The sequence below is a fragment of the Corapipo altera genome, unplaced genomic scaffold (genome assembly GCF_003945725.1).
Source record: "Corapipo altera isolate COAL_440 unplaced genomic scaffold, ASM394572v1 45, whole genome shotgun sequence".
Taxonomy (NCBI): domain Eukaryota; kingdom Metazoa; phylum Chordata; class Aves; order Passeriformes; family Pipridae; genus Corapipo; species Corapipo altera.
The window spans coordinates 22,773,536-22,789,961 of NW_020884877.1; the positions used below are offsets into that span (position 1 = coordinate 22,773,536).

The 16,426-nt window shown below is 42.6% G+C and overlaps 1 protein-coding gene across 1 annotated transcript in view; it reads left to right on the top strand.

The window, feature by feature from the left end:
- Positions 1–16,426, top strand: part of GLI2 (GLI family zinc finger 2) — a 190,880-nt gene that overhangs the window by 122,788 nt on the left and 51,666 nt on the right. Inside the window, exon 3 of the mRNA XM_027637474.1 lies at positions 1,103–1,208. Within this exon, the coding sequence (XP_027493275.1) occupies positions 1,103–1,208 (106 nt within the window). The remainder of the gene's footprint in view (positions 1–1,102; positions 1,209–16,426) is intronic.

Sequence of the window (16,426 nt, forward strand, 5' to 3'; positions counted from 1 at the left end):
AAATGCTCACTTAGGAGGTTGGGTTTGTTTTGCTTTTAGTCTCCAGTTAGACAGAAAGGCCAAGAAACCAGAGAAGGAATGGGAAAACCTGCAACGATATTAAGTTATGTTTAGCAAAGAACTTCTGTCTGTTTGTAAAGGCAGAGCAAGACCAGCATTTTATCTTTAAGCCAATTGCTGCCACAAATCTAGAAAGGGGCATCTTTACAGATGCGCTGAGCCCTATCAGAGGGTGATTGTACGGTATCGCTATTGCGGTCGTATGGTATTGCTGTCGAGGCTCTGCTAATTGTATTTCTTTAGCTTCTGTAATTTTATCAGGAAAGGCCCAGGCAGCCAGGCAGCATTGTTGGGGGTGGCGAGGAGAAATAACCTGATGAATTTTCCATCAGCTCAACTCACTCAAATATTCTCGCTGTTAACTTTTGGGGTCAATAATAAATATTAAAACCTGTAGATTTAATAAGTCAATGTAGGTGTTCGGTGCCTTTTGAGACCACTTTATCTTTCCATCAAAGATGAAACAAGCTTCTCAAATGAATAAAAAATAGGGCCTCAAGTGATTACAAGTGAGAGCAATTTGGGCTTCTCTCTCAGAACCTGGCAGTAGGCGCTTTTGAGCCTCTTCTGACTACCTAGACGTTCTGCATTAGCACTGCTCTTGCTGTTATATTTTTAGGTAAATATTTTCAACTTGTGTGTACAGACCTTCAGGAACAGTGTTTGCTGCCACTCCAGGCTTGAGGGACGATGCAGGTCTGGATCCCACCAGGCTCTGTTGAGTCTGATTTGCGTTGCAAGTCTAGTTTTCCTTGGTGCTTGCTATAATCTCCTCAAGTTCAAAGAGCGCTTAGCTGCTTGTCTTTGTCAAAAACCCTGTTGGAGATCTTTTATGTCGAAGATGTAGGATTTCTCCGCATGACTTTGATTATTTATTCATTCCACTTCTCTGGTGTATGATAGCGCTGATATCATGAAGACCCCTTGTCTTGCACTGCTCTTGCTCTGAAATTCATGGAGATTTAGTGCCTTTGAAATTGTTTTAAAAGGGAAGGAAAAGTTTTTGAAGTCCCTTTTTTTTTTCTTCTATTCCCCATAACAGTGCCGCAGCACATTTTTCCGGCCTTCCATGCTCCTTTGCCAATTGACATGCGCCACCAGGAAGGACGATACCATTACGAACCTCACTCTATCCACGCTATCCACGGGTAAGTCTTGCACCTCCACTCCCATGCTTTGCTAAAGTGTCAGCCACATGCAGTATGCAGAATCCCACTGCTAAAGTCCCAGGGACTTATTGCCCTTCTGGCAAGCTGGCCGTACTGGCCACCCTCCACCTCATTGTCCCCATCCAGTGACAATACTGACCTCCCTGGCAGGAATGCTTTACAGCTCTGTTAAGCCTATGGAAGTGCCCTGTAGCAGCAGGATGGGAGTACAGGGCTTCTTTGTTGTTATCCAGCTCAGGTCCCAGGAACAGGCTTGACTTGTGTTTTTGCACCCACTGTGTTTCTCACATCATGCCTTGCCTGGGTCATTTCTGTCACCATCTTGGCAAAGACCCAAGCACTGGTCCCTCCCTTTGGAGACCTTGTGTACCATTCCTCCCTGCCTGCCAGCTGTGAGGACGGTGGCAAAAGGCTGCCAGGAATGCCATAATTCAGTTTGATTTCACTGGGCAACGTCCCGAATGGGCTAGGCAGTGTTTTCTAAAATGTGGTAAGAAACCAGATTCTCATGTGGGTCTCCACTCAGGAGGGGCAGAACTCTGGGTTTTGGTGGTGGCCTTCTCATGAAAGCTTCGCCTCCCCAGGGCACCTGATGGGCAGCGAGCACAGGTGCCAGTCAGGGTCAGGGCCTGTACCCTGAGAGGGTGATTCATGATTAATCTCCTCATCCAGGACATGACAGGTCAATAGTCCTTGATGTCTTGAGGGGGTGTTTATAGAGAGATCTGGGTTCACCTCCTGTAAGCTTTGAGCAGGGCAAGGAAAATGGAGCCAGCAGAGATGTGAGCAGAGGTTGTAATGACCATGTGGCTGGAAGGGTTTCTTCTTGTCTCTGAAATGCACCATCCCAGTGGGAGATGAGGAGCAGTGTAATGGGGTTGGTGGTCCCACAGCCATCCCAAAATCCTTCAACCCGCAGCTGTAATGCAGGGCCCAGACATCTGGTGAGGGACAGGTCCCAGAGCACTTGGTGTAGGGGAACCAGTAAGGACTGGAAACCTTTTGTAAGTAGAGCAAGGGAAGAAAAGCTAGGATTCATCACTTACAAAACTCTCCATTGGTCCTCTGGAGTCCTATTGTGGCTTCAGTGTCTGGCCAGGGTCAGAGCTCACCCAGCTTTGCTGCGGCTACCTGTACTTTTTCTGGATAGGTGTGAGCAGGGGAACAGTCCCTCAGCAGCAAGTAATGCAGACAGCAGCACCCAGGAGATCTGTGGAGTCCCACAGCTACCAGAGCTTTATTCTGCTTCCAAAATACTGCAGGAAATAAATGATAGGGCACTCCCCTGGATCCTAGCAGAAGACAAGTCATTGTCTTTTTGGCTGTCAGTCAGTTTGACTGGATGTTTAAAGGGGCAGAGCAGCTCCTTACATACAGAGTGCAAAAGAGGAATGACAAAGCAGGTTGGTAACATGGGACTTGGGAGGAATAAGGGAGATGAATGAAATAGTTCTGCTCTTGCATGCAAGTACATGCAAAAATTGTAGAAAAAGATATAATAATAAAACAACATAATGGGAGATAGTTAATAAACCAGACCTCTGGCTAATAAAGCAGGTACTGACTTCTGAAAGGGGTGATATTAAAATCAGTGGTTAGAAGAGAGGGTAGCAGATGTTCTGATGTTTTTCACACGTTATTTGTGTGCTCAGTGCTCCCCTTCACTCCTCATGAGAAGCACTGGATGCACTTTATCTATGCTGGGGCTTCACAGCAGTTTTTATTCTCCAAAATGCAACTAAGAGCTTGCCAGCTGATGCTATGTACCTGTGAATCATATTCCCAGTAATGGGAGCCAGTATTTTATTTTATCTTTTTGAAGTTTTCCAGCTCTCAACTCTGGCCAATGTATAGCAGTGACAGATCAGGCTTTAGTTCATCTGCACCAATATTAATAATCTGTTGTGTTAGCAGTGATCACATTTGTCTATCAGTGGACCAAGTATCCTCCTTAGTATTTGGGTACAGTTGTTGGCAAATAACTATTTGCAAACAACTATTGCCTTTCTTCTTTGTGATTCCTCACCTTCCCAGCAGCTCCTCTCACAAAACCAACTTGCAAGGTACTGGAGAGAAAACTTGGTTGTGCGTCTTAGAAGAGGAAACATAATCTTCTTTGCAACTACCTGGGCATTGCCCTGAAAGGTGCCTTTGTGGCTGGTGAAGCACCAAAGCTGAGCAGCCAAGTACTTCTTGGCTGTGGTTGTTTTTTAGGGTCAAGGGAACGCCACTTCTGTTTGGCTGTTTTCCAAATGCCCTGTGCTATGGCACAACCACATTGGGAAAATTCTCAGCAGCTGTGGAGTTAGTCTCTCAATCATTTTTCCTCTTTAAATTTTATCTGCAACTATCTTAACCTCATGTCCTGCCCTTTACTGCTCTAGTTTTTATTCTTCTTTTCTTTTGTCTTTCTCTCATCCAGTCTCTGGAGGTCATAACATAGCACTCACCCTCCTTGCTGGAGGATCTCCAATGTGAAATCATCCAGAACATGGTGGTAGAGCTGGGCTAGAACATACATAGTGGTTGCGTGGCTCGTATTCGGTAGAGTGGGTGGACTTTGCGGAGACAGTTGAGCCTCCAGAAATTGTACTCCATCTGATGGTGCAGAAATCAATCCTCCTTGTTTTAAAAGTAGACAACATGTAAAAAAAAAAAAAAGAAAAAAGAGCACATACATTTTTTCACTCTAAAAAATTGTGGCAAATGTTTGGAAGAAAAATTATGTCGCTGCGTTTTGGCTTTATGATTAATGTGATCGGTGCCTGACAGAGAGTCCCCAATTCATCAAGTCCATATTCTAGCCGTCTGCTGTCTTGACGGTACCAAATTTATCTAATTATGTGAACATTGCACAGCAAATTAAGTGCAGTCTTATTTGTTGCTAACTATGGGGTCTTATTATCTGCCTGCTGCATTATGTCAAAGGTTTGCTTCCTGATTGCTCGATGTGACATGTCAGTGCATTCCCCTTCATCACTGTTTGCATTTGGCCTAATGAGAACATATATTATTTTTCTTAACTGGAGGGAACTCCAGTTGCAAGGCTCTCTTGAGCAGGACCACCTGTGGGACCCTTTTCTTGGGAACATAGATAGGAATGTGAAAAACTCAAGTAATAAAAGACCCGTGTGCCAAGATGGGCCTGAAAGACTTGCTGCATTTCTCTTCAGTGTTGTCATTCCTTCTGTCTCAGTGATATTGCTGTTAAGTAGCATGACAAATAATTTTCGGGACTTGAGTCTTCTTCCAAATCACTGAGGATTTATTATGTACATCCAGAAGCAGATTTTGTTGGTGTTTCCTTGAAGTATACTTCTGAGATTTTTTTCAGGGTGTTCCAGTGTTTCTGCAGTCCTTAGGATGACCTATTTTTCTGTACAATCTCTGTTGTTTTTACTTATTTGGTGGTGCATTTTTGGACATCTTTCATTCTTGGACTTTTTTTTTGGCATCAGTAATAGTTTGACAGAATCATGGTGCTTGCTTGGCTTGTCTAGAAAAATAAAGTACCTCATTCAAATGATCCTTGAGCTCTCCGCAGGCTCTGTGGAAGAGCAGTGGTGGGTGTTACATTTGTTTTCTGCGTGCAGCTTTTATTGATTTGTCGGAATTTCACTCTTTACCACTGGCTGTAGGTAGAACATAGGTCAGCGCTATTGGAGGGAAAGTCATCAGCCAGGGTGTGTCTGCAGGTCCAAAGCTGAAGCAGAGAAATTCACTTTATAAGATTGAACAGATTCTTTTCAAACAAAAAGGATACTTTGTGTTTTAGTGAACTTCTTCAGAAAAACCCTATTCCACTGGGGCCTGGTCTCTGCAATAACTCCCATCTACTTTAAACTAAGGGGACTCAGTGTCAGCTTTGCAAGACCAAGCCCTTGACTCCAGAGGAAGGCTGCTGGCATATATCGGAGGTGATTACTGATAGCTCCCTTCCACTCCCCACTATTTGGTGTGCTCAGCTACACTCAACTTTTTTTTTAAAGCACAACAAAAATAGCTAAAAACTACTTAGCTCAGCTTAAAAGTCCCTGCCAATGCAAGAACCTTCAGGGCTAACCCTTGTAAACAGCATGCCTAGGCTTGACTCAGCAAGCAGCTTTTTAACAGTAGCTCCTAAACTGTGGTTAAAACCCATCAGGCATTACGCAGTGTAACAAACAAAAGCAACCTTGTTTTTCTACCAACATCCTGTTTTTAGGATGCAGTTCTGACATTATTTATTAACAAAATATTGTTGTTGCTCTTCTGTCAACAAATAAAAATAGTAAAAAAACCCCCATAGCTGATAATCACAAATTCCATGGCTTTCATGAGGACTGAATTGTCCCGAAGACCTAAACATAGAGAAGATTCCATCTCCGTGATAACGTGGAGTTGCCCTTAATTTCCCTCTGGTAGGGATTTTATCTCATTTAATCAGGGATCTTCTTCCATTTCCCTGAGATCTTATTATATTACAGATTTTCCCTGATATCCAGCCTACACTTTTTTTCTTTATCTGATCCTATTACCCCTCCTTGTTGAAGTTTGTTTTGTTTTTACTGTGTTAAAAATTACAGAATACCTTTTCAGGACCAGTTCCAATGCTCCCAAACTGTTTAGGCAGAGTAATTCACAGGCAGGCAAGGTGACTGTTGAACTTTTCATCATAACAAGACCATGTCTCAAGTGTTTACAAATTTGCCAAATTTAATGTTGAGCCCAAGATTTTCCATGTTGAATATCTGTTTCAGCCTGGTTTTCTCTTTCCTTTGTTGTTTTTTGTGAGATTCAGCCAAGGGAGGCCAAGTGAGGTTAAGGGAAAATATGTTGTTTAGCCATACAAAAAATAATCATCATCATCTTATAACTGCTTTTAGAAACACCAGTGTCTCTTACTTCAGAGTTGGAATTTGTTATTGTCACAGATGTGCCTTTTGCTGTTCCCATTCTACAAAAACACACACAAACCCCCATCAATTTTGCCGGATAGAAATCCTTTGAAAAATCTCCCTTCCAATGCAAGCAGTGAAGGCGTGTTGCAGTTTTGCAGTGAAATTTTCCAAGTACCCTGTGGCCCTGACCACGCTTCAGATGAGCCTTGCCAGGCCTTACCTGATGGTGCTCCTCATTTTCTGTTGGGACCTCTTTGTCATCTCTTCCACACAGGGGGATTCATGGCTCCATGGCAGAGAGGAGCTGTTTGCACTGCTCTTGGAGCCGCTTTTGTATATTATTGGGCATGCATAAAGTGCTTTCAGTTAGCCTCCATGGGACACAGCTCCCACGAGGCAGCAGCTGGGATCCTGTCAGGCAGTTTGGGATGGGACCCCTGGTAGTGGTTGTTCCTGCAGCAAGGATGCCACTCGTCTGAGCCACAGAATGTACACACCAATAAAACCTGTGTGTTTTCATATTTACTTTGCTACTGGAGTAGAAAATCTTTGGCAGGCCGTGATTGATGGTTCTGTGCTGCTTAGGAGACAGAGCGAGCTCCCTTCGGAGTCAAAGCAAACAGCTGCTCAGAGAGGCCTTCTTATGTGTTTTGCAAAGTTTTACGACTTTCACCAAATAGATACATTGCTCATTTGGGAAACAGGTTTGGGGGCTCCCACATCCAATTTATTTTGTCCCCTTCTTTCCCACATGCTTATTTTATTTATTTAAGAAAATAAGAATGTGTGAGTTTTCAATGGTTTGCAGAGGCTGGTCCCCTCCATAAGGCTGGTTCAAACCTCTATAATTAGCAGGAGTATGTTGCTTTTAGGTGGCTCTTTGGTAGCATACATGAGGTGATTTGGGGGATTGTCAATACCAGGATTAATACTTGATGGTCACTTGATCCATCTCTAGGAGACCACAGATTAAATACTGTGCTGCTGCTGTCATGCTTTGGGAGCTGGAAAAATTACTTTAATTCCATCTGTGCTTTATTTTTCCCATCTCTAAAATGCCGTCATGGTAATACTTGCCCTTCTGATGTCTTGAGAGCTAAGCAAAGTCAGGTAGTCTGCGACTCCTTTGGCTTCCCAGATTGGGCTTGTAGCATGTTTCCAGACATCAGGAAGGAAGTCCACAGCGCTGCCTACCTGTGCAGAAACTGAGAAGGTACACACTTAGCATGTTCTGGCCTCACTGGGAGGACAGGCTGATCAGGTCTTTTGAAAATGGGGCAGACATAATCCAAAACACTCATCAGGGATAGAATGTTTCTGTAGGCTTTTCCAATCTGATAAACTATTCTACAGAAAAAAAACCAACTAAACAAAACAACAAACAAACAAATAAAAAACCAACAAAAAACCAAACCAAACAAACAGCAAAACAAAACAAAACAAACAAACAAAAAAGCCAACCAAACACAAAACCCCACAGCTTTCTCTTTTGAACCCTGTTAACAGTTTTCAAGCATATTCCATTATGGGAGAAATCTGCACATCTATACCTTTCCTTAAATTCAGGGTATTTTCGTCATGTGTGTTCAGTTAAACAGCTGTCAGAATAATTTGAATTACTCAAACCTGAAGTCCAGAGTGACTTCAGGATTCAGAGTCACTAAACTGTGCAATGAAACACAGATCGAACTTAGAAACATTTGAGCTGGATTCAGATGCTGAATGCTGGTGACATCGAACTGGAGTGAAGGGCCTCGGTGAGCTCAGATGGAGTTGTGCCCACTAGTACTTAGTGAAGATCTGGGCCACCAAGTTGCTGGAGCTGTGAAAAACTGCAGCTCTAATTTAGCCTAATCACCACCAGAAGTGTAAAAATGGCTAAGACGTTTTAGTATTGAGAACAAAAGCATGATCTTTGAGGTCTTTTATGTAAACCTCTGGCATGTGTTCATTTAATATGATGTCACTCTATAATCCACCATTGCTTTTAAATGTCATTCTCAGAGCTTCATGTCAGCGAGTCTTAAGTGATAATCCCTTTGCTTACCTCACTTTATAGTAGATTAAAAGTGACTTCATGCTTCCACCTTATCCGCTGTTAAGCTTGTGCTTTAGAAAAAAAATTATTTGAACTCACTTCTCCTGCTGCTTTCTAAAGAGTTTCTAAACAGAGTGTGTGTGTCTTTCAGAAGCTATCTCAATAGGATTGCCCGTTCTCCATTGCTTTCAGCATCTGTGAAAATGGATAAATGTTCAGTGCCAACTTCCTGCCCTTTTAAACTCCAGTGCTCTGAATTTGTTTCTCAAGTTTTCTCTCAGCTAAATGGAGACCACTGCCCCTCCTGGCCTCTTCTTTTTCTTAATCCTAAATAAATCCCCTCTCTAGATGACATTTCACCTCTCACCAGCTTCTTACAGTCATGAAGACGAGATGATGGAACCTGTTGCGGTGTTTTGCCTCTCTGTAGCACATTCTCTTGTGCAGCACAGGGGTGTGTGGATTCCCCCTTTCTGGTCTTGTATCTCTTGGTTGAACTTCTACTCTCTCCTGTAGCAAATCCTTTCTCAGTATATAAAGCTCTCCATACAGTTCACCTTTCTGGTCCACCCTCTGTTTTTTCTCTCCCTGAATTTCACCCTCCTGCTCCTAGCACACCTCCTTGTGTAACACGTCCCACCAGATATTTGCTGCATGTTGTCATATCCTTCCTCCCTTCTCTGGCCAGGCTGCAGCCTGCAGCATATAGTCGAATATCAGTCTGCTCAGCCTCCTCATTTTCACTGCACTTCTCTGAAATCCTTCCAGTGTGTGTGAAGATAAATGACCAAACCTCATCCATCCCATTGGCCTGTGGAATGAAGCCTGTGGCACATCCCTTTTCAGGTGCTAGTTAATCTGTATTCCCAGCTATCAGTGGCCTAGGGAAACAAATCACACAAGGTGCTGAGAGATAAAAACTAATGGTAGGAATGCTGGCTTGTGATACTGGCAGAAAAAATGTAGGATTTTTAGTGTCCATACAGAGCGGAAATTTTCAGATCTCATCCAAAAGTTCCCCCCACGCAACAAAGAGCAGAGAAGTCAATTTACCCTGGATGGATGAAGGACTGAGTCAACTCTGCTGGGATTAGAACATGTGGTTCGAGGGATCCTAGGTATTTTGGGTCTGATTCTCAGACCACCCAGATGGCTGGGGGAAAGTTAAAAAAAAAATACTAATAAAAAAAAGGACCCTATTTGGCAGAACTCTGGATTTGCGTACCCTGCATGGAGCTGACACCGTACAGACACATCTGCACAAACCAAAGGACAGAACTGGGTGCTGTTACTCTGGCAAATCTCAGATCTGCACAGCACTCCTGTGGGAGTGTGTGCATTTAAGTGGGCTTTCTAAATCCCTGACTTTGACACTAAACCACGTATGTGTGTTCTTCTTCTGTGTACCAGACCGTTTTGAGAATTTGTGATTTTACACAATTTTCTGCCTTGGAGGCTTTTCTTTCCCATTCTTTTATGTTTCACCAGTGATATTAAATGGACAACTAACAGATAAAATTTAGAACATTCTCAAGGGTCAAATTTTTAAAGGTGTCTGTGTTATTTTAGATCATAAATCTCATTGTATTGGGTCTGGCTAACAATATTTGAGAGTGGGTGTTGTAGGTTTCTAAATACTGTTGACTCTTAGAGCTGGCTTGTCAAGTGCTAGTAATGCAAAGCCTCAGTGGGTTTTTCAAACATCACAGTTTATGTCAAACTCCTTCAGCCTCCATTGAAACTCAGGACACTAAAGTCAACTCTAGTAAAGGAGTTAAGTACCTAAAAATTAATAGAATGGATGGAGTGGACTTAAAAAACACAAAACATGTTAATGAGATGGCTTGTGCATGCTTGGAATCCTGCAAGCACGTCCAGGTTATACAGTTCCTGTAGGACCAATGGGTATGTTTTCTGCCTTGTCTCCTCTCTTTTGTTGGAGCATGCACACGGCAAATCTTGTGGGAGGATGTGCTATGAAAAAAAACCATATTCAAGGTTTAGATGATATCAGCTGGCCGGGCTCCACTTCAAGAGCAAGTTTACTGCATTCCCTACACTCACTTTGTTGGTGCATGTGGGGTTGGTTTTTGATAGAATTGATAGTGGTAGCTGATAGTGAATCAGGAGAATGTGAGCCTTTTGATGATTTTTTTAAGCTGATACTTGGGGGGGACACCTTAGAGCATGATAGGAGCTATGACATGAGCTGATGATGCAGAGGGTCACACAGAAAGTAGTCTAGGCTAGAGAACCATTTTAAAGCCTCTTCCTGTTTAGGAAAACATGTAAGTATATGCTTAATTAGAAATGCCTGTTTAGGTCTGTTGACTTCATTTTCACATACTGTCCTGAAGAGAGGTGTTCTTCTGAAGATACCATAGAATAGAAATGTTACTAAATCCTTCTTGTGTGTTTCTGCTGTAAAAATAGTTCATAATAGCAATTTTTCTTGTGCTGATCTGAACCTGGCTGTTGACTTCAGACCTGTAACAGTAATGGATTATTTGCCAGCATTTTCATGAAAGGCTTCACTTCAGTTGTGTTTCTTTAGATAATTTTTGCAAAGTAGAAGTCAAGGTCCAATGAAGAGGGACTCTAGAGCTGTGGTGGTTACTTCCCCATAGTATTGCTGCGAGTCCAGCATCATCACAGAGATCCCAAAACTGGATTCAAATAGGCCAATTTGGAGGAGCCTAACCACCAAGTTACTGTGTGGACAAAATGTCCTGGTGTTTGCTTCCTAGGAAGAGCAAATTTTCAAGGAATTGGCAGTGTTTGAGGTACTCCATTGGTCAGGTCAGACTGTGTTGGTCCTGCTTGTTTGAAAAGACCCTCAGGGAGCCAATCATGTTTTTAGTTCTTTGGGAGTAACTGAAATGAGATCTTTGCTGCTGTATTACCCTGATCACAAGGCACGCATTTTGTGATGGCATCTCTTGGGGATCACAGTACAGCATGAGAATTAGTTTGTTGTAGGAACCATGTCAGGGTGAATAATTCTATAATCTGTAGACCAGTGAGAAAGATTTTGCAGTTTGTTCCCAGGGGAGAAATTATATAAAAGTTATTTCTAGTTTTTCCTTTTTTTCCTAGTCCTCCAGAGCCCAGCTGATATCTCTGTAATAAGTATTGCTAGGAACTGAGGAACACTGGGGTATCTGCAAAGTTTTATCCAGTACCTGTTAATGCTTAGTTATTACCTTTTTGTATATTGTGTCCAGTAGAAGTCTCTAAACAGAGAAGTAGTCATAATGAAATCAGTGTCAGCAGACCCCAAACCACTTTATTCACTTGAAAAAATAGTAAAGTTCCAACGTCCAAATAGATTTCTGTCTGTCTTTGGAAAAGGTATTGTACATGCACACATAACCAAGCCATTTTTTAGGCTAAGTTAGAGAAATTCAAACCCTCCCTCGGGGGATGTGATGACCAGAATGTAAGAGACTAAAATGGAATTTAGCCAGTTTTAAAACCACGTCTTTTAAGAGTTCCACAGGACCTTTACAGAGGACAAATACACTGGCCTTTTGGGCTGTAGGAGATAGGAATGACAACCACTTCATATTCCTCACCAGAGCATCATCACATGGTGTTTCCTAATGAGTCAGAGGGAAAGGCACTCTCCCACCAACACCACTTCCTCTGTGTCCTGGGATTTTCTTTGCAAGTCATCAATTCAAGGCTTGGCTAGGTCTTGACCTCTCTTGGCATGTGAGATCTAAACCTGGTATGACTCCAGACTTCCCTCGACCGCGTCTGGTTTGAATCCTGTCAGTGCCCAGACGAGTGTTACCACAAGAATAAGAAACTCTTCAAAGAGTTGTTTGTTTGTTTGTTTGTTTTATGAGCAAGCTTCTGCCAAATGTGAAGAAAGTAGGAGCTCTGTGAGCTGTAATTTCTTTCCCTTCAAGTCCTGATGTACTGATGGACCACAGGATCCTATCATCCTGGTGTCTCCTTGCTTGCAGAGCAGGATTCACATTTCTGGTGAATGGTGTGACAGTTTCTGATAAGTATGGATGGTAAGCAGACTTAGGCTTTTCTGCACAGATGTCACATTGCTTCAGGTATGTCACTCTGGTGCAGCATACTGGGTGAATGACCTTTCCCAGGGTGACTCAGTGAGTAAATAGCACAAACTGAGGGATAGAAAATTCCTTGAGGTGCCTTGCACTGAAGAGTAGATTGTGCTTCCTCCTAAGATCTTGCACTAGGTGCAGTGGTTTCCTATCCCTTCATTTGGTTTTTGACTACATTGCCAAACTGGCCTTTTTCCAGGATCTGGTTGCTGTGATTGACTTAATTGCTTTGTGTTTCATAAACCCAACCCCAGCCCTTCCAGCCTCGTGTTCATTGGTGGCTTTTTTCCCAGGTAGGGCAGTTTTGTGGTTCACATGCTCACCAGTGAAATTGCTGCAATCTGTGAATTTTCAGAGCAGTAAGGATTTGTGCGTACATGTGTTGCATGTGTGTAGTCTTCCTTACTTACCAGTGCAAGGTCTCAGTCTAATCTCCTCCTGCTGTTATCACCCTCACTGGGTGAAAGCTAGGCTGAAAGTTAGTCTCCTTGCCTACAGTGCATCATGGTCTGCACTCCCCTGATCAAATTTGAGTTTCAATTGAAAGAGCCACTGGCATCCAGGAACAAATATTTGATTAAAATGAAACTGTAGACTTTTAGAAGTTGTTCTTGAAGTCTGAAGGTAGAAGATAGACATGGTGTAGCCAGGGAATCTGGTAAAAATCCATGGGTACAATAGCATGGGCTGCATTTGATGTTAATTTTTGGCTCATGAAACTTTTCTCCTGTATCATTGAACAGCAGAATGAGAGCTTTCAAGTGGGACTTTTGTAATTAAAAGTTTATCTTGTACCAATAGGTCCTTATAACTCTTCTTGCACTTGCTCTGTCCCTCAGATGCTCTATGACTGACCTTAGAAAATGGCCTGTGCATTCTTGTACCTTTTTTTTGTTGGCTAGAAGCTCTTTTATAGCAGGCATGAATGGTTGATTAATCCTTACAGCTTTCATGAGTACCAAATGTGTACTGCATGCTGGGTAAGAGAAATTATTTTCCTATTAGATTATGAACAGCTTTAAAAAGTGTACTGTAATGTGATGTGCACAAAGGGAATTGTGAATCTTAGCAGTTCAGATCTGGATAGTTGGATTTCCTTGGTTAATAATAACACTACAGATTATTTAAACTGTAAAATATTTTAAAAATTCACATTATTTTCGCCTATTACATCCTTTGCTTATTTTAACAAATCAAGCAGCAGATACAACTAAACAAAAAAACCCCAAAACATGCAAAGTATAGGACCTTAAGTCCTATTTTCAGAGTAAACTCCGAGACAGAAATATTTGATATCAAAATCCCATCAGCAGCCTACTGCAACTATGTGGGAGCTTACACCCCACTGAAGTCACTTTGGGCTGCAAAAGATACTTGAAGGTGCAAAAAGGTGACCGATGGGTCTTGCAAAAGCTGCTACCACATGGAAAACCTTACTGCTGGTATTTCAGCTTAGCTTTGATTTCCAGGCTTGGTTTGTTTGCCACTGTGTTGTCTAAAACAGGTAAAGCAGTCCGCTGCAACTGAGCAGTTCTGATTTCTCATTTCCAGACCACAGTACAATGACCCTGTGTTTACTTTTTCAAAAACCAGAGACAAATGTTTAAATAATATTTTGTGCTAAATTATTAAAATTGCTGCAAATGTTTTCATTAAAATTTGAGTATGTTTAATATCCCTTCTCTTGAATTTTAAATAGAACCAATACTTGGTGACTTAATTATCCAGCAATATCTCTTTTTTTAGTTTTTTACCTTATATTAATAAAATGAGTGTATTTACATAGTTCCAACCTAAGCACATCTCATTTTACTGAATGAGTGCATCACTTAAAGGGCACACAGTGTTAACACCTTTTGGCTCACCTGAGGCTTTACATCATGCAACGTGCTGAATCCCATAATGAACTTTATCCTATGCAAAAAATAAATCACTTTCTCTATCCTTCCTTATAAAATGTTCAGAAAAACCCCACAACTCTCTAGTCATTTCAAACTGTCCCCATTGCATTGAGGTTTCATTCAGACTACCTAGAGTACCATCTCAGACAGACTTTGGCTGCTGTTGTGGAAAGCAATGGCTATAACCAGTGAGTTGAGCACCTGCAGTTGACCATTCAAAGACAGCAGCTGTCTCTTCCTTGGCTCTGCATAGTTTGAGAGTGTGCAGAAACGGGGCTGGAGGTCTCATCCCTCTCACCTTTAAATGCCACAAGAGGAGCATGAAGTGCTGTTTGGTGAGATGCAAGAAGGGTGATTTTTGAGACTGTGGAGTGATGAGGATCCTCCTCTTTCTCCTTCTTGGTCAGCAGTATGGACAATCACCAGAACTGTGAGCGTGAGTAGGATGTCTGGGAGCCTTTGCCAGCACTGATGCTGTAAAAAAAACCCCTGCTTTTCAGGCAGCACCCCAAATCCGGCTGCAATTCCCTGGAAAGGGGAGGGTAAAGAGTGGCTGTGCGACAGATGCAACGTTTAAGGTCAGTTTGGGATAATTTAAGGATCAGCTAAGGACTGGAGATACTGAATTTCCTACTTTTACCCAGCTGAGCCTAGTGCCCGGTTTTAACCTGAGTTGAAGGAAGATCTGCTGTATCTAATATTGATGTGAGGCCCCATGCAGACAGAGAGGCAACAGAGAGCAGTGGCCAGGGCAAATGAGGCCACGGCACAGCCCTAAGGGCAGAAGCTACTGCAGGGGCGTGGTGTAGTGATGAGCTGTCTGTTCTCAGACCTCCTCTCCTGCCAGGCTGGAGAGCACCAGACCCACTGGACACCAGCACAGCCACGGCGGATGCGCAAGGGTGGCTTCTTTGACCTCGAAAGGCCACGTGTGTGTGTACATCACTCTCCAGCTACGATGACAACGGCTCTTTGAAATGCTTTTCTGCATTTGCATTTACAAAAGCTGGATAAGCCTTTTTTTAAAAAAATCTGATAAGTAGCAGGCAATTGAATTAACCGCTGTTGACTGTATTGCTGTCTTTTAACAAACTCCATCTGTATGGTCTCCCTTTGTAGACACAATTTTATAACTTAATTTCCCTACCAAAACATCAGTGTTTACTTAGTAAGAAATCTGTTCTTTGTCAGCTTAAAACAGTGATTTCTTTATTACCACTCTGCGCAAGGAATGACAGCACGGAGTTGGCACTGGAGCAAGTCTGGTTGAGTCTACAGCGTTGTAATGGAAACAGGGTGAACTGAGGGTCAAGTATAATGGGATTTGTATACAGAAATGTGTCTGCATAAGGAATAGCTGCATGAGATAAGAGAATGAAAGATGAGGCCCTCAGGTCTCCCATTGCAGAGTGTTGGGAAGGAGGTATTGCTGTAGGTACACAGGGCTGCTGACATGGGAGATGGGGTTACCTCTGCGCCGACGTAGAGGAGTTGCCTGAAACACACATGCATCCAGCACTAGCTGACGTCAGTGAATGTTGGATGGATTGGGGCGGTGGTCAGGGATTACTCTAAGAATGTTTTGTGTTTAATTTTTATTGATTTTTGAGAAGCATGAGTCGATGAGGGGTTTTCAAGCTGTTACAGTCTATGGCCTCCCTAAAAATTTTCTAGCAGAGTTGTTAAATGTGGTATAGTGAATTTGGCTCATAAAAAGAGGGTTGCAGGGGTTTTTTTACTGTCTTTCATAGCCCCTGAAGGAGTTTTAGTGATTCCCAAGGGTTTTGCAAACCACAGGTTGAAAAGCACTAGTGTAAACTTTCAGCAGTAAACAGCTGGGGAACATCAGATCCCTATTCCTTCCTTGATAAATGTGTTCTATTTTCCTGTGCCATTGAAAAAATGGAAGAATAGGAGAGCAGCTGTAGTCAGTGACACCAACAGACCTGGGAGCAAAAGAGTGTTGGAAGAAAGGCTTTTCGGGTGGTTACGTGGCAGATGAGATACAAAACACCTCATCTTTTTTACCGTGAGATGATGATTTGGGGGGGTGGGGGAAGCATCCTGGCTCCTTTGAAGCATGTTGAAGTTGTACAGTGCAGTGAGCAGTGCTGGGGTTTTGCCATAAGGCTGGGCTTCTGTTTATTGCATTTGCTTTCTCCTGCTATCGAGGCTTTATCAGTCTTACATTTCAGGCTAGAGCTGGTAGTAGAGAAATGCCAGTTGGTTATTGCAGTCACCTGGAGAGAGACTCTGCTTTCTCTGAACTGTGTTCATCTTTTCCCTATGGAAAATT